This window comes from Podarcis liolepis (genome assembly GCF_965112155.1).
Source record: "Podarcis liolepis genome assembly, chromosome: 1".
Classification (NCBI taxonomy): Eukaryota; Metazoa; Chordata; class Lepidosauria; order Squamata; family Lacertidae; genus Podarcis; species Podarcis liolepis.
In genome coordinates this window covers 71,890,985-71,909,161 of record NC_139554.1, presented here as the reverse complement: position 1 = coordinate 71,909,161, position 18,177 = coordinate 71,890,985, and the positions used below count along the sequence as shown (strand labels likewise).

Sequence of the window (18,177 nt, the reverse complement as noted above, 5' to 3'; positions counted from 1 at the left end):
AAATGTACTGTACATCTCAAAGGAAATGAACATGATCTGATTTCCTTCCACTTTTTTGTTTTTTAGGTTGATTGAATCAAGTTTGGGAAGTGTTGCCACAAAGTTCAATTTTTTCATTCACAACCTTGCTCAGCTGCGTTTTTCAGGCCTGCCTTCCAATGATGAGCCCATCCTCTCTTTTTCTCCCAAAACGTACTCGCTTAAACAAGATGGTCGAATCAAAGAAGTGTCCGTCTTTACATACCATAAGCGATACAACCCAGATAAATATTATGTAAGTATGTGGATCCATACGGTGTCTTTAAGATTTCCAGGTTTTGCCATTTTTCATTTTATTACTGGTGCAACTTGCAGAGTCCTGAAGCTGTTGCTTCTCCACAAATATTGCCTATGTATTATCTAGGAACTTGACATCAGGTTCATCAAGACATGGGGTGAAATAAGTAGTTTGTTACTTTATTAAGAAGGGTTCCAGCAGAGAGGCAGTTGGCCATGGAAAAGCTCCCTTCATACCATAACGGGATAGACTCTGAAATCCTTGTTCTTTTGCCTTGCATGCTTCTGCAGATCAGGAAGCCATGGCCAGTTCCTGTCTGCCATCATTCAGTGTTTATATAACAGCTTAGCAATACTATTTCAACAGCTCAGGATCCCAGGTTATGATCAGTCTGAATTGCGTTGTCCACAAATCTAAGTGCCAAGCTTTAATTCCACAATCTAACATTACAAGGGAAGCATATTTCCAGGATAGCGTCATACAGTAGAAAATGAATTCTGTAAATGTTGGGTGGGCCTGCTCAGCTTTTTTGGCTTCCTGTTCATATACATAGTGTGCACACGCACCCTGTCACAGCAAACATAAAACCAATGTAACCTTGAAAATAGCTTGCAGCCTGTCACTGCTGCTTTTCTCATTAATGAAACTCCGCTTTCCTGCCCTCTTATGCAAGAGCTTTGAGGAGCTATAATTCTGAGGAAGAAACTTGTATACACACTTGCAACACCTGGTACTGAAATTATTATTGTTCTTTTTGTGTGTTTACACGCTAGAGACAATGACACTATCTCTTTGCTTTCTTTTGTTGGGTGATGGGAAATAGATAAAATAAAGAATTTATGTGTGTGTGTTTTTAAAAGTTATTAAAGTGTGTTCCTTTCTGATTTGGCAGATCTATGTTGTCAGGGTTTTAAGAGAGGGGCAAAATGAACCCACGTTCATTTTTCGGACATTTGATGAATTCCAGGAATTCCACAACAAGCTTGGCATCCTATTTCCTCTTTGGAAGTTACCAGGGTAGGTTCCTAAAAACTCAATTAAATATAAACAAAGTAATTTGAAATCCACTGAGCTTTCACGTTTAGCAACAATTCAATTTTCTCAGTAACATTAAAAAGTGGACATAGCAATAGTTCAATGTGTAAAATCTATGCTATGCCATGCTATCCCCATCAGCCATAGCCTTTCCTGTGAACTGAGGCTCACTTCCTGGGATTATACACAAGTGTGAAAGTTAACCTTTTATGAGATACATTTCCCCATGCATGCAGTACTCTTAAATTCCAGGAGCTAGGCTGTGAGTATACAACACTTTGTTGTAATTGGCTCTGAAGGAAAGTATCAAAGAAGGATACAGAACAGTCACTGTAGTTCCATAGCCCTAAAGCCTTCATTTATTTCAGTATCTCCTTAAGTGCTGTTGAGCTTTTTACTTTTTGTAAATGTAGTAGTAGCTTCTCCCTGAAACAAACTGTATTTCATGACTCATTTTTTAATTGAGGAAAGCATATCATTTTAAATTAGTCTAAAATTCTGCCTGGGTCACAGACTGGTATACAATTTTCTGGCATTCTTAAGGATATGGTGTGTGAGAATGACTCAAAGGATGTTATAGTAACATACTAAGGGTAACATGCAGTGCTGGTCATTCACCATTTATTTCAGCAGGTCTGCTCTGAATATGACATAGATGTCACACACAGAACTTTGACTAGTAATAGCTATTGTTGCTCAGTTCTCTTGAGTGATGCAGACACATGAGAATTTATTTTCTGTATTTGTCATTTCATTTCTGAAAGGGACTATAACAGTTGATGGTGCTTGAGTATTTGCTTTCAGTGATTTTAGAAAAGGGAGAGGGGGCAGAAGGGAGGAAAATATTTCCTTGGAGCATGTGTGTTGCCATGTTACCTTATACTTGGAGTACTCTTGATATAGTAACAAATACTGGACAGCTGACAACAGTATAATTTGCAGTGTTCCTTCTGTTCTCTTGCAAGATTGCCCAAGCTTTTGTACCAACTCATAGATTATAGTGGTATCTTGTCTTACAGCAAAAGTTAAATACTGATTGTTGCTACTTACTCTTGTTATTAATGTTGTGTTCATTGTATCTATATTGCAGCTTTCCTAGTAAGATGGTTTTAGGAAGAACACACATAAAGGATGTAGCAGCCAAAAGGAAGGTGGAACTGAACAGCTACATACAAAGTTTAATGAATGCATCTGCAGATGTTTCAGAGGTAATTCTGCAAAGTAATATAAACATCATTGTTTTAATTCCTTTATGTTGGGTACAGTCACCTCATAATAACATTTTGTCTTTCCACATCTAGTGTGATCTTGTTTATACATTCTTCCATCCCATACTTCGTGATGAAAAAGCTGAAGGAATAGATGGAATAGCCAAGTGTACAGGTAAGAATATCACTTTTAAAGAAGAAAAGGCAACTTGGATCATGTCCTGAAAAGTGAAAATATTTGTTCTAGTTACATTCTATCAAGCACAAAAAGGGAAAATCATAAAGACAGGAGGACAACTGTATTGAACTAGTTATTGAACATTTCAGTCATCCCTCCCCCCCGCCCCCAGTTTTTCCTAGCATACAAACCAATAATTCAAAATAACTTGAGTGTGAATAAAAATATTTGCCTGTTTAAAGTGTCCTTGAAAGAGAATGTATCTCAAAACATTTACATTTGAGGGTTTCTTTTTCTTTTTCTATTTTAAAATACAAGTTCAATGATTTTGTGTGCTGGCTTTCTTCTCCCCTCCTCCTTTTTTTGATTCATTTCTTATTTTATATTTAATAGAAGAACCAGCAAATAGAATATATTTCAACAAATGTCACATTTCTCATTTTGCCAAAGAAGTCCACCCATGAATAAATGTCTCCCTTCTACACTCATCTGTAATTTAAGCTCTGTGGGAAATTGTCAAACCACAAACATATTGGTATAAAGTAGTGAAAGTCTTTGATGGAGAGGAGGTGAATTTGTTATCTAATAAAGTGTGTGTGATTTGTCCAGTGGGCTTTGTGCAGTTCACTCTATTTTGTCACTGTCTCCTCAATGACAGTTTGTTGGATTCATCTCTGATAGTAATGTGATATTACATGTTGTCATTTCAAGTAGTCAGAACTCCATAAACTGGCCTTTTCAGGATGACCAGTACTGATCACAGAGAGTGCTTTTCTCTCGCATCCCAGTTAACCATGGTGCCACTCTCTGATAGCAGGGAATGATTTTCCCTCTGTGGGAAAAGGGAACGACAAGTGCACAGGTTAGATAACGTTCTGACTATGGAATGTAGAGGGAAATATCATTCTGCCTTTTCTTTTTTTAAGATGTGAGCCCTTCAAGTCCTACCTCGGGCAAAGTAGGAGGAGAAGTAAAACTATCTATCTCCTATAGAAACAGCACTCTGTTTATCATGGTGATGCACATTAAGGATCTGGTATGTACAAAACTGGAAAATGCATATGATAGTTCATAGTAGATTTTGGTGACAAGTAGTTTGCTCTTACCAACAGTAATTTCTAAGGGTATGATCCCTATGATAAAAATCCCTGTGTTATTTAAACAGCAACGCCAGTGTCTTACTTTATTTCAGTATGGTTGATGGTTGTTTCTTACACCAGAGATGTGCTCTCATTCTCAGGTGACTGATGATGGCACAGACCCAAATCCATATGTGAAAACATACCTGCTTCCGGACATACATAAAACCTCTAAACGGAAAACCAAGATATCACGGAAAACAAGAAATCCAACATTCAATGAAATGGTAAGCTGAAATAAGCTATGTATAAGCAAATCCGTGTTACATAGCTATAACTGATGGAACACATCAGAGGGCCCCCATTGAATTGCCCCATTGGGAGTAAGACACATACTCTAAATCACATCTATCCTGCAGCTGCCGTAACCCATGCTGTATGAAACTGCTTGGGGTCAGAATATATATATGCCTGGCTGTACAATTTTCCAGTTGCTTTTACATCCCAAGATGCCTTAAGAGAAGTCTACCACCTTTTCAGGATGACCAATGTGGATCACAGAGAATGCTTTTCTCTCACATCCCAGTTAACCATGGTGCCACTCTCCAATAACAGGGAATGATTTAAAAAATTGGGAGGTTAGCTTTATCCTTGAAAGCACTGTATCCCTGTTTATGAATTCGGAGTGAGAGAGGAGAGCCTCTTCTAAAATATTTTCTTCAAGCAAGAATCCAGTGCCAGGATTTTTCCTGAAAATCTGCCTCTCTTAAAAAAAAATATTCTCAGTCTTCTGAATGTTACAGTTAAAACAATGGAATATGAAATTGGGGGTGAAGGTAGGGAAGGAACTTTGTAAGTCCATTTTTAAAGCTTATTTATACAAGCCTATTTTCAGTAGATCAAATCACTGAGGTTTTAAACTGTACACACTTGGGGGAGTGGGTAAGCTCAATTTGGTTCACTGGTATTTACTTCTGAGTAGATACCCAAAAGGTTACAAAAGGCTTGTGCAGGCAATCTGGTGATCCTTGTACGTCCCTCTTCCTCTCTCCCTCCTGTCCTGTACCCCAACAAATCTCTTCTGCCTAGGGGGTGGCAGACTAGAAATACACCACTGCAACTGCATTTAAGCTAAAATGTTAGAATATTTGTGAACAATCCTTTGACAGCAGAGCAAATAGGTCAATGACTAATTGAAGAATTTTTCATCTAATGTAGGTGGGTGGGTATAGGTGGACATCTAAATCCATATATTCACAGCTGAATGAAACATTCCAGATATATTTATGGATTAATCTAAGGGTGTGCCCACGATTACAGATGTTCCCATATGACGATAACCTGTTGAGGGGATTTAAAATCAATGCAGACACTTGCTGTTGTAATCCCAGGGGATGCAGATGGGAAGTATGTGCATGGAAATCAGGGACATGTAACTACGTTGACATTGTCCCTTTCCAACTTTCATCACTAATTAAACTATTGCCCTTCAAAGGGTAGGTGCTAGTTCAGGGAGTGGAATGTTTTGAAACATAAATTAGTGAGCAAATTCAAGTATTTAATAAAAGAATTTAAAAAAACAACAACCCAACACCATTCCCCCTCTAAATGAATGAATGAATGAAGGTCAAAAGAAATACAGTGGGATCCATTCCAGAGCCCTGTTCGTATCCTGAAGCGAACATAACACGCGTGCATGGGTCACGTTTTGCTGCTTTCGCGCATGCACGTGACGTCATTTTGAGCATCTGTGCTTGCGCAAGCGACGAAACCTGGAAGTAACACACTCCATTACTTCCGGGTTGCCGCGGAGCGCAACCCGAAAATGCTTAACCTGAAGCGTATTCATCCAGAGGTATGACTGTACCTTAAAAACATATATTTGTGTTCAGGTACCAACGGGTGGCACTGTGGCTTGCCAATCAGAAGGTCGGCGGTACGAATCCCCATGATGGGGTGAGCTACCATTGCTCGGTCCCAGCTCCTGCCCACCTAGCAGTTCGAAAGCACATCAAAGTGCAAGTAGATAAATAGGTACCACTCCGGTGGTAAGGTAAACAGCGTTTCCGTGCACTGCTCTGGTTCACCAGAAGCAGCTTAGTCATGCTGGCCACATGACCCAGAAGCTGTCTGCAGACAAACGCCTGCTCCCTCGGCCTATAGAGCGAGATGAGCGTGCAACCCCAGAGTCGTCCGCGACTGGACCTAACAGTCAGGGGTACCTTTACCTTTACCATATACCTATCTTCCATATGGTTGATTGAGGCAGAATGTTACCCCAGTCACCCAGCAAATGGTAATAAGCCTAGGAGTAGAAAATAAAAGACGTATTCTATACAGGGATCTGTCTTACTCACCATCAGTTTTTGTAACTTAATCCTGGATGTTTTGTAAATAAACTGTCTTGACTTTCATTGTTTATGAATTACTGTGTGTGTGTGTTTTTATATAGCTTGTATACAGTGGATATAGCAAGGAGACCCTAAAGCAAAGGGAACTTCAGCTAAGTGTACTCAGCGCTGAATCGCTGCGTGAGAACTTTTTCCTGGGCGGTGTCACACTCTCCTTAAAGGAATTTAACTTGAACAAGGAGACTGTCAACTGGTATCGACTTGCTGCTGTACCATACTTGTGAACCTGGCAGCTGAGAGAGGTGAAAATAAGAACAGAATTGAATAAACTCAACTTCACCCATATTTGGTCACTTTTTCCTACTTGAAGATAACTCACACACTTTAACATAAAACATGGCAATTTGGCAGATTGCTGTTGGACCAGCCTTCACAAAGTTTAAACAGGGCTTCTGGAAAACCAGCTCTGCTTCATGCTTTTACTGTAATAATATCCAAGCATTGCTGTAAATGAATTGTATAAATTTAATATCTGTGGATAATGAAGTTATAAACCTTGACTAGATGTTCCAAATTAAATCTAAGGGGTGGGTTTTTTTAATTAAAAAAATAGATTAGATTCAGTCACATTTGAACTGCTTGCCTGTTGATATATTGGAAGCTTGCTTTATGCTGCTGTTATCGGACACAGTACCATGTCAAAAAATATCAAAGTAAAAAAAAAAGATTGCTCCTTGTCAGAAAAGAGTTAGTGGCTGCACAAACTGTCAAAAGGGAGTTTTAAACAGACAGCTGGAGATACTCCTTAGTGAGCATTTGGACTCATTAAATCTCTTTGAGGCTATTATCAGAATGAGTGCCAGTAATGGAAGTAATAAACAATGGTGCCTTATTTTGTCATTCAGCTGCTTCTTATACCTCATTTCTGATAATTGTTTCTAAAACACTTTTTTATCCAGCTTTTTTTTAAAAAAAGAATGAACGTTTGCTCACATGGTTTGCTATATAAATACTTCATTTAACATTCCTCCCCCCTTTTAGTTTATTCAGCTTCCTTAAGTCAAACTCAGATGGCACCAAAATGTTAAATGCTTATCCAGTTGACTTTGATCATTTTTGTGCGCCCTTAAGTTATACCTTGATAAACTGCCACATTAAGATATACATTGAAGCTATTTTATGCCATGGTTTGCTGCATAGCACATATTTTTCCAGAAAGTAAATATTATGGGTTATGCATTATTTGGTAGGGATTTGGGATTCCGTTTCCAGGTCACTTTAAAGAGCAGAAGAGCATAGTATCAGCTGCCAGTTGAGAATAAGTTGCACTAGAAACTTTGGGTGATGTGATTGGGCACAATAACAGTTTTTCAGTCTATGAGCACTAAAAGAGTAATCCAAGCACCTTATTCACTCCAGTAGAAATTGACTTGCTAAAATGCGTGGAAGATGCTCTGCACCACCTTTTAGTGGATTGCACTCTGAATCCACTGATTTTAATTGTATTCTAATTTTCTACATTTGTGTGATACTTAGGGATAGGTTGCTATAAATAAAATTTACTAACTGGTAAAACAAAGATTTTAAAAAGCTGATGTAGGAAGTGTTTAGATTGCACCATGGCCAATATCCAATATTCGTCATACTTTGAGTATGCCCAGTGAAATCAATGGACTCATAATTTAAGTCCATTAATTTTATTGGGTCTACTTTGAGCATGACCTAGTTGGATATCACCTGATACATTTAAAGCTAAAGCCCAAATACTTCTGAATAAAGCTGATCTCTCAACTGTCCGTAATAATGAGCTTAAAGCAAAATTATGCAATGATAAATGAGGATAAAGTAGACAATGACAATCTTTATTTGCCGGGCAACTGAACTAAAATGTGATCTAATTTATTTACCCTAAAGCATAGTGAGGTCTCCATTTTCGGACCCAATATTAAAAAATGCAGGGGAGAAATGGGAATAACATTTTGCTGCCTGAAATATTTGTGGTCCAATTGTACAATAAAACCTTGGAATATTTCTCAGTGTCAAAATTACATTGTGGCTAACAAAAGCTACTTGAGGTTTAAAAAGTCCTGGTTTTATTAGCTCTGAGTTCAGCATGTAAATAGTAACCTATATATAAACTAACTAGATTGTATTTCCTGCTCACTTGATGCTTTTTGAGATGCATTCCATTTCATCAATAGAACCACAACCAGACAGGAAAGTAGACTACTGTTTTTGTGAAACGTTCCATTAAATTACTGGAAGCAATATGTACTGCTTTTTTGCAGTCTGCTACTAGAGCACAGTATGCTACAGCACAAAACGTGACATTAAAAAGACTCTTGGCTGGATGCTGGATAGAATACGTATGCTATCTTAATGGTAGCATTTGCCAGTGTTTGTCCATGCCTGTGCCTTTGCCCACCTTCACCACTTTCAAAATAAAGTACACGTTGGTAGATTCTTAAACTGTTCTTCATTTACCATTAAAAACTGTAGAGGAACAACATTAATTTTGCATCTCTTGAATTATTTATAGTGGTGTGATACACAACAGATGATTATCTTACTTTGGTATACACAAAAGGGGAGGAGGGAATAATTGGGTTAACATTTAACACTTTCGTGTTTTTAAAATGTGGTCTTACTGGCATTTTATACATTGTTAATCAAAGAAAATCTTATGCAACATGTATGGACTGCAGCTAGAAAGAAAATTGTGTCTATGTACTTTTGAGGAAAACATCTTGCTGTAAGAAAAATGACCTCCACGTTTTCTGTACTAAATAACCTGGCTATGACTTTGCACTGAATTTTTTAAATATTACTGCTTTTTTATGATCTACACATATATATGAAAGCTCGAGAGGTCTTTGATATTTCTCTATTTTTAAAATTAAAATGGTGCAGAAATCTTAGTACGTTGCCTTAAAAACCTGATTGCTCTTTCTAGGATACTATACAGTGCAGCTTTCAAATTGAAGAAATTTTATTTCTGGTATTTGCTGAGTTAGGGGCACAGTATAATGCAGTTATGTATGCTTAAGCTCATTTACACCAATGGACTTAAGTCAGTTTGTTTTAGATTGTAGCCTATGCATGTTACATGGAGGAAAACCATTCAGGCAATATAGCACCATTCTCACAATCCATAGGAATTTAATTTCCTTCTGTGCTTTGTACTCTCATACTGTGACTAAAAAAAAGTATGGCAAAGGTTCATAGATAATGAAATGCATTGGGAGCAAATGTAGAAGTTTGCCTTGAATTGTCTATTTATCTGTAAGAACCAAATACTTCAGTTATATTACACTGATAGCTAATAAGGATGTACAGTACAGTATTTCTATCAGTATCCTAACCCATAATATGTGGGTTAAATGTGACTCCATAACTGTCCTACAATTACATTAAACACTATTCTGGAATAAATAACGTATTGCCTCTTTTTCTACAAACACTGGTATGTGTGTAGGGTAGTAGAAAAACAAACACAAGCTACAAAAATAATGTAGGGGCCTTGTAATAGATTTTACTATTACCCATTCACTTAGCAAAGCCTAAATTCTCTGTTGTTTGCTATTAGCAAATTTCTATCTTTGGCTACTACTTGTGTCTGGTTTGAAGTACAAAACTCAAAGCCACTGCATTTTCTGGAGTTGGTTCTACAGCTCAAATAAGTCTGAGGGCACCTTTAAAATTTCATCAGCTTAAGAGTGCACAGCTGCTATATTTTCCTTTTCTGCAGAAAATGTAGACTAGCATTTGGTCACATTTTAAAAATTACTGCTGTATTGTCTTTATTTCACTATACCTGGATGACTTTTGTGGCAACAGCACACAAAGCAAATACTCTCAGCGATTCACACAGTATGTTGGCTGGGTTTGCAAAACTGATGGCAGTTCTTTGAGTGCTTGGAATTTTATTTAAAACCATGCTGCCATTGGGCTGAAATTGGATGTGGAAGGGGCTTCCTATCCTTTTCTTCTTTGTGCTGTTTTCTGCTGAATAGCATCTCCACTCACTGCTTTTACTTCCTCAGTGGTTGTAAAAGTATAGCTGTTTCCTGCAAGAAAGGAAAATAGTCAAGAAAAACAGTTTCATGTCAAAAGTACATCACCTGAACATGCTCACATCTACCAAGCATAACAGCTGCCATTCACTAGAGTTTGCTTCTTTGTAATTGAATATGTAAAAAATTTTAAAAAATGATATCTCTATTAATGTCTCTATTAAGACCTGGTCTTAATAGAGATACTGGATTCCTGTCTCATTACACATGCTAATCATCTGCATACTATCCCTTGCTTTTTCCTGTAGGACTAATTGCAGTCATTAACAGTCAGCAGGTTTACCCATTGAGTCAATCACTCATCTCCTCCTACCCTCCTGAGAAAAGCCCCACCCCACCCTCCCACTATATATAAGGGTCTGGTGACTTCTGTTTCAGTGTATCTGAAGAAGTGTGCATGCACACAAAAGCTTATACCAAGAAGGAACTTAGTTGGTCTCTAAGGTGCTACTGGACAATTTTTTAAATTTTTAAATATATATTTTGACTGCATCAGACCAACACGGCTACCTACCTGCCTCTTTGTAATGTCAAATATAGTGCTTGATTGGACAAGCAGGTGGTTTGCATGTTAAATATTATGGATTAGTAATTGCAGAAAACACTTGTTTCCTGTAACAACAGACATGGCCCAGCACATCCAGAGCTCAACACCTTTAGATCATAGCTGTCAACTTTTCCCTTTTCTTGCAAGGAATCCTATTCAGAATAAGGGAAGTTCCCTTTAAAAAAGGGAAACGTTGACAGCTATGCTTTAGATGCAAGTTTATTTTAAAAGAAAAAATACACAGAGCATGAGATTCTTAATTTCTGGTTGTTGGCTCAAGCCCTGCGTTGGGCAAATAGAACTAGGGGTTCCCATTTTACAATTCAGTGAAAACATACAGTACTGTGCATGGTAGTCCCTTCTGGAAACTATACTGTAGGTGTCATGGTAGTTGCATTACAGCACTACACATCAGCGCTCTAGCACAGGTCAAGCCAAGGAACTCAGTTACTCTGTTTTACTGTCTCCATATTTCAGATGGAGGTGGAGGTTTCATAATATACAGAGAGAATATATATATACTGTATACAGAGTGGCAAAATGTCACTTGAGGAAACAAGTTCTGCGCCTGCATTATTTGACTGTCACCTCTGTAATCAACATTTTGGAGAAAACAATGTTCAATCTGAAATATAGACAGGCTATGCTCACAGTATCCATATGAAGAAATAGACCTCTCAGACACTCTGGGTCTTCTATGGAACCTGTTGCTCCATCCCTGCAAAAACAGCATAGAAGCGATCGATCCTCTCTGAGGGTTAAAAAGAAGCGCCCTTAGTGAGCTCCGTGAAGAAGCCCCTGCCCAGGGAGACTGTGTCATTTGTCACAGCAGCTGTTTCTGATATTTCGCATCACTATGAAGTGCGTAATGAACCGTATCGATTGGTTTTAAGGAATCTGTTCTTAGTTTTGCTGATGTGCTACTGCCCTTTCGATATATAGCGCTTGTAACGCTTTATGTCACTTAATTTGAATGCCATTATTTGAATGGCATCTGGAGGGTCGCCTGCTGTTCTCTACCGGAGCCTTTCGTCACTGAGGTGTAGTCAACCCCTGTTGGGATCCACTAAGGCTCTTATGGCCACTGGCGCTGAAAAAGCCCCTTCCCGCCAGCCGCGCTCCCCACCGAGCGTCCCGCGCCTCCAGCTCCCTTCCCGCGAGTGAAAATAGACCGGCTGCGCTGCCCCTCTAGTTGCTGCGAACTCTATGGCTCTAGCGAAGCAAAATGGATGTCTCCAAACAAAACAGGAAACCCGAGAGCGGAGGCGGCCGAGCGCGCTGACGTCACTTCCGACTGCAGGAAAGGGTAGATCTGCGCGGCCGCCTCGCTTTCCTCTTCCTTTTCGCCGCCGCCGCCGCCATCATGGGTCGCATGCACGCTCCTGGGTGAGTCGCCCGCGGAGCGGGGAAAGGAAGCGAGGGCCGGGGCTCGAGAGGAGGGCGCTCTCTCTAGCGCTCCTGGGGCCGGGGGGAGCTGGTGGGGCCGGGCTATGGGCTGGCGGCGCGTTGCTTCGGGGCCCTTTTCTCGGAGGCCTCGAGGAGAGGAGCCGCCTTGTCTCCCGGGTGTCCATGGCCGGCCTCGGCCTCGCTGTTCCTGGCTGACCATTAGCCTGGGGCTGGATCTTGGGGCTCATTGTGAATGGAGACTCAGGGTGGTTTTCACCCTGGGCTTCCCGACCTTCTCCCGGGGAGGCCTCTGGAGTCGGGCCGCGGGAAACCGCCACGCTTGGAGACGTGGGCTCACACTTGATTTAGTAAAAATGAAATCGTCGTGGGGAGTAGCTTTCCTCCCTCCCTTTTTATAAAACCAGAAAATAGTGAGGCTGTTGTAGTTCAAGAGTTTTTATTTTTCCATTGGTTTGACTGCACACGGTACGGTCTTGGAAGCATCACGGGTGGTCATAACATTTATGGGTTGCTGCTGCAGCAAGTTGGTGACTGTTGGGTATCAGATAATGAGCTGCTTGTCTGCCATGTTTCCAGAAATGCATGTTCTAAACTTTATACTCATTTCCTTCGGTTTCTTTTCCCACAGGAAGGGCCTGTCCCAGTCTGCCTTGCCCTATAGGCGAAGTGTGCCCACAGTAAGTAATATCTTCAGTTGTTTGTGATCCTGCTTTGGCTTAACATATGTGGGGAATGTATTGTGGTGTACAGTCAAATAATATTCAAGTGGGTTGCCATTGTAGAAAACTATTTTGGCCTACAGTGTATAGATTAAACAGTGATGCTATCATGCATTTGTCAAAGTGTCCTGTTTTCTAAAAGCTCTTAGTACAGCGAAGTACTCTCTAAAGTGCTGTTCAACAGGTAGTTAAATAATAGGCAAGCCTTTCTCAAATATTTATATTAATGAAGCACACTGAAATTTGTCTGTGGCTGCAACAGTCTATATTCAGTTTAGCGTGGCACTGGAAATGGTTTGAAAGGTAATAACATAAGAACAGCCTGCTAGATCAGGTCAGTATCTTGTTCTCACAGTGGCCACCTAGAAGCCTGTGGGAAACCTGCAAGCAGGATCTGGGCACAAAGGTGCATTCTCTCCTCCTGTAGTTTTTAGCAAGTGGTATTCGGAAGCATGTTGCCTCTGACCATGACAGAGGAGCAAAATCATCATGGTTAGTAATCATTGATGGTCTTAGACAAATTTGTATAATGTCATTATGATACTGGCAGTTTTATTTTCAATTATTTTCCTAATGATCCCTAACATGGTATTTGTCTTTTTCGCAGCTGCCACAAACTCAGTTACTCTCTTTATCAACCTGTCTACTATGACTACAAAATTTCCTTCCTAGTCAGTCTCTGTTGGTTCAGACCCCAAGAGCATATATCTTTATACCTCCCCCCCCATACACACATGTGCCTCTTTATAGTTTTTCACACTGAATTACATTTGTCCCTTTACTAGTTTGGAGTAGTCCTTTAGGATCTCTTTACAATTTCTTACTGTGTTCCTGAACAAAAATGGTATACATTTGTACATATGTACAATTTAAAAGCTAGCAATTAAAACAAAAATGCAACATAAAACGAATAAAACAGCATAGCAGCCACTGTGGGTTACAATGCAACCCACCACTACTTTCTGAAAACAAATGCTACAAGAATATGCATTAAGATTTAGCAGAGAGGATTGTTTGAAAGACTCCTAGACAGTTGCATTTTCTAAAACTGCTTGATGTAATGTATTGCATGGTTAATGTAGTCCCAATTTGATTCTGGGTGTTAGTTTATACTACCAACATAAACTATGTGTGAACTAATCTGGCTCATAATTGAATTATTACAGTGGCTCAAACTTACTTCTGATGATGTCAAAGAACAGATCTACAAGTTGGCGAAGAAGGGCCTAACTCCCTCACAAATTGGTATGTTGAGCTAATGTACCACATTTGGCAGGTACTACTCCTGTTGGCTACATAGAGTTTTTACAGTTCTAGTTGTGTTGCTTGACTATTGCTAGTGGAGTTCTCAGTTGTAGTGGTATAGCTGCATCTCTGTCTTGGGTTAAGCATATGTCTTAAATCATGTGTAATACATTGGATTGGAGCTTTAAGTGTGTGTGTGTGTGTGTGTTGCTAAGTAAATATTTCAGTCCATTAAATTTCAAAGATTTATTTGGTTTCAGCCCTCAAATTCCATTGCTTCTAAAATTTCAAGGTGCTGTGTAGTCGCTATTAGGTTGAGTTTATACTTGACACACCCATCAAGTACCTGTATTTCTGAGTGTGCATAGCACTGTTTTGCTCAGGTTGCTCTCTGTGATAATTGTTAGAAACCATTTTTTATTTCCATCAGAATAGTTCTCCCTTGTATTGACTAATAATTCCTTGGTAGAGTGAGCATTTCCAATCATAGCTGAGTTGTCTTGTATTTCTAAAAGTGTGTAATTATTTCTCTGTTTCAGGTGTGATCCTCAGGGACTCCCATGGTGTTGCCCAAGTTCGTTTTGTGACAGGCAACAAAATTCTAAGGATTCTTAAATCCAAAGGACTTGCCCCTGATCTTCCAGAAGACCTTTACCACTTGATCAAGAAGGCTGTGGCTGTCCGTAAGCATCTTGAGAGGAACCGGAAGGTAAGCTGGATATACTCCATCCTCAAGGTTATAAAATGGGACCTGCAGTTGTTCTAAGAACAATTACAGAAGGTCATGCCTCTAGGTTGGGGTAATCCATTATGTAAGATTTCACTGAACATCCCCTTCCCTTTCTAGTTAGTTTCTTTTGTTAAAAAGCAGTATTTATAAGAAAATTGGTTTTCCCTCCTTAGGATAAAGATGCCAAATTCCGTCTCATTTTGATTGAGAGCAGAATTCATAGGCTTGCTCGTTATTACAAGACCAAGAGGGTACTCCCACCTAATTGGAAGTAGTAAGTATAATTTGCTCTTGATCCTGGTGTAGAAATTTTCCATGAAGAAAAAAAAAGTAGGCAGCAGGTTTCAGTTTCCTAACCTTATGACATTGGATTAGGGACGGGGGGGGGGGGGAGATAGCACTTACACAAGGAAAGCTGCTGTCATAATGTTCTAAACATAAAATTTCTGTTACATCTGATTTGACAATAGGATGGCTACCTGTAGGTTCAGTTTTATTTTAAAGGGTAATGTAGCCATTAAATGCAATTGGGACATGCTTCTGTAAAAGAACTCTTTCCAGCCCAAGTGAGTACTGTTGGTCTACAGGTGCTATATATGTAGTACATCTATAATAGAATAACTTGTTAGAAATATGTGCTAATCCTTTTAACAGGTATACTAGGCTAGATTTCCTCCATAGTTCTTTAAGCATTCAGTTGCTTCATTTGCAGATTGCTCACTGTGATGATTGTGTTCCAAACATTCGTAGTTTCCACCAGAAAGGTTTTTCTTTTGTGTTGGCTCAGCCCTTCCTTGGATGTCTGAGTGAGCCGCTGGAGTTGTCATAAAATTCCTAAATGCAGTCTTGTGGGTGTTGCACTTGCCACATCTTGACATCTCTCTTTTGCCTCTCTCTGTCTAGTGAATCATCCACAGCTTCTGCTCTGGTGGCGTAAGACCTGTTCTATTCACCGAGGGATCACATTGGTCATTTTTTGTGTCCCGTGCAATGCCTCTTCAGAGAAGGATGCCGTAGAGCTGAATAAGATGTTATCTTGACCATGTGAATAAAAATCTGTTTTTTCCACCAGATTTGTAAAGATTTCTTAATGTAAAACTGCTTTTGTGCTGCAAATTAATTTACATGAGTTGTAAGCCAGTAGCAGATGGTGGGATGGGGTGGAGGTGCTTACCTTACCTCCTGGCAGGTGAATCACTGCAGCTTTCTGAGAGAAGCAAGATGGTGGTGATGCAAATGCACCAGCACAGCTAATGTGGTGGTGGTGGTGTATTTGCACCATGCTGTTCTCCCTGCCATGCCCTTGCTTTTTGGTAAGCAGCAGTGACTTCCACTTCACTATCTGCTACTGCATAAGATGATAATTGAAGGATGCAAATGTTGACAATATATTATATTTCGTTCTAGATTGGAGAGTGTTCCATTTGCAAATTGAGTATTAATGAAATTTTGAGACTTGAATGTAAAAACAACCAATAATGGCTTCCTTCTTGCAGTTGCCTATTTCCAAGGGTTGTGCAGTTTTCCTTAAACTGATGAGAATATAAATCACTTCTTGTTCACTGATGTATAAGCAGTCTTAACAGTGAGTGTCACCCCCCCCCTTGTGCAACAGGCTTCCATTTGTGCATTGGAACTTTCCTTTTCTCTCCATACACCCTAGAAATCTTACCTGCAGAGGGGTTGGGGGAACCCTCTGGAGCAGACACTGCAGGGGAAACAAGAAGTGACAGCTGCTGATGCATTGTAGGAAATCACACCAGGACAGCACCACAGGCGGCATAGTGCATCTGCCTGTTAACCAGAAAGTTGGTGGTTCAAGCCCACCCAGGGATAGCTGTGGGCAGGATTCCTGCATTGCAGGGGCTTGGACTAGGTCCCTTTCAAGTCTTATGACCCAGAATGTTCAAAGAAGCACCCTTTATAAGAGGCCATTTTAACAAATATTTCAGTTGTTGGAAAAATGGCTACTTCAGGCTGAAAGGTGTTCTCTAAATAGATTCTATATGACTTGTGTTGCCCTACAAAATCAACTTTGAATGAGGGGTTCCCTATTCAGATGTATGACTTGTTGCCACATCAAGGATATTCCCAAGTCTTCCCTTTCTTCCACCCCTCCACCTTTTCCCCATTGTTAAAGGCAGCATGAGCCACTTGCAAGTTTTTTGTTCACTAATGAACATTTCCCCATCACTCATGCATTGCCAGAAGTATTACCATTTGAAACCAAGTCTTCATTCACTTTAGCATCACTGTTCCCTGAGCTATTTTCATTACATTCTAGTTACGTTTTGCTTTAGGCAGCAAATGATACAAGCTTTATTTAAGACACCTAGTTAAGCAGCACACAAAAGATACGTATGCACCTCTGCTGTTGACTGGTTCGGGAATATTTTTGCATGGTACTGCAAAAGCATGCAAAATTACACAAACATCTTTCAAGAACACAGGCAGGTTCTGAGAGCTTCCAGAGTGTCAAACATTTTGAGTTCTCCAAGAGGGGCCAGGGGAAATAAAAATACTATTGGAGTTAAAGCCGTATACGGTAGTTCGCATTGGTTTTCTATTTTTGAAGTGTTTTCTGCAGAGGAACAATGCTTGAATTTCTATTCACAAGCAGAATCTGGCATGCATTGCATAGCATAAGAGCCTACTACACTAATCCAGTCCTCCGGCAGGGATTTGGTTTTTCCTCTGAAGCTTTCTGTTAGCTTTATGTGGCATAATGATGGCGTCTGAGCAGCAGAAGCACAGTGGGGTAGGCAGGGAATATTCTGTGTAGACTCTAGAACTGCAGTGTTAAATATAAAGTATTATCATATCAAAGAATGGAAAATTTTGATCTTCTACAATACAAACACAGTGGTTAAGAGTTTGAATAGGACTGGGGAGACCAGCCATGAAGCTCACTGCTAAGCTGACCGTAGGCCACTGACTCAGCCTAACTTACCAATAGGGTAGTTGGGAGGATAAAATGGGAGGAAGGACCAATAACACCTTGAAATTCCTGAAAGAAAGTGTATAAACAGAGGATGGTTTAAGCTATTATTAAACCAATTAAGCTATTCCTGAAGTGAATCGATTGACCATGCCATTTTTTAACTTTGATACTTCAACAACTACCAACAAATAGTATGTGGATAAGCAGATGCACAAAAGGCTTTGTTAACTTGCAAATTAGTTATTTTAAGGCACACAGGAAGCTGCCTTATACTACTGTATATTCTACATTGGCTGGCACCAGAAGGAATCCATTCTCAGACCTTTTGTGTGTAAAAAGCATATGATTTATCTTGCTCCTAAAATATTCTGCACTGAAGAAAATTAT

At 39.7% G+C, this 18,177-nt stretch overlaps 2 protein-coding genes and 1 long non-coding RNA gene across 4 annotated transcripts in view; 2 read left to right on the top strand and 1 right to left on the bottom strand.

The window, feature by feature from the left end:
- Positions 1–9,560, top strand: part of PIK3C2A (phosphatidylinositol-4-phosphate 3-kinase catalytic subunit type 2 alpha) — a 46,284-nt gene extending 36,724 nt beyond the window's left edge. For both annotated transcript variants that reach the window (XM_083490141.1, XM_083490140.1), the window contains exons 27-33: positions 67–274; positions 1,170–1,294; positions 2,403–2,520; positions 2,614–2,695; positions 3,625–3,734; positions 3,939–4,064; positions 6,230–9,560. In XM_083490141.1, coding sequence (XP_083346267.1) covers positions 67–274; positions 1,170–1,294; positions 2,403–2,520; positions 2,614–2,695; positions 3,625–3,734; positions 3,939–4,064; positions 6,230–6,412 — 952 coding nt within the window. In that variant the 3' untranslated portion in view covers positions 6,413–9,560. The remainder of the gene's footprint in view (positions 1–66; positions 275–1,169; positions 1,295–2,402; positions 2,521–2,613; positions 2,696–3,624; positions 3,735–3,938; positions 4,065–6,229) is intronic.
- On the bottom strand, positions 7,970–11,531 carry LOC310703720. Its single transcript, XR_014524331.1, has 2 exons — positions 11,400–11,531; positions 7,970–10,195 (listed from the first exon to the last, which is right to left on the bottom strand). It is a non-coding gene; the product is annotated as an uncharacterized lncRNA (long non-coding RNA).
- A 517-nt stretch (positions 11,532–12,048) lies between these two features.
- RPS13 (ribosomal protein S13) lies at positions 12,049–15,920 on the top strand. The gene is made up of 6 exons (XM_083495227.1): positions 12,049–12,134; positions 12,784–12,832; positions 14,041–14,119; positions 14,659–14,828; positions 15,023–15,123; positions 15,753–15,920. Exons 1-6 carry the CDS (start codon positions 12,112–12,114, stop codon positions 15,784–15,786), a joined length of 456 nt encoding a protein of 151 aa, XP_083351353.1. The 5' UTR covers positions 12,049–12,111; the 3' UTR covers positions 15,787–15,920.
- Positions 15,921–18,177: the final 2,257 nt, after the last annotated feature.

Excerpts from the sequence above, each read along its gene's own strand:
- RPS13 (XM_083495227.1), top strand. The coding sequence starts at position 12,112 with ATGGGTCGCATGCACGCTCCTGG. Across the intron at positions 14,120-14,658 it reads CCTAACTCCCTCACAAATTG|GTGTGATCCTCAGGGACTCC; the intron begins GTATGTTGAGCT and ends TCTCTGTTTCAG. Across the intron at positions 15,124-15,752 it reads CTCCCACCTAATTGGAAGTA|TGAATCATCCACAGCTTCTG; the intron begins GTAAGTATAATT and ends CTCTCTGTCTAG.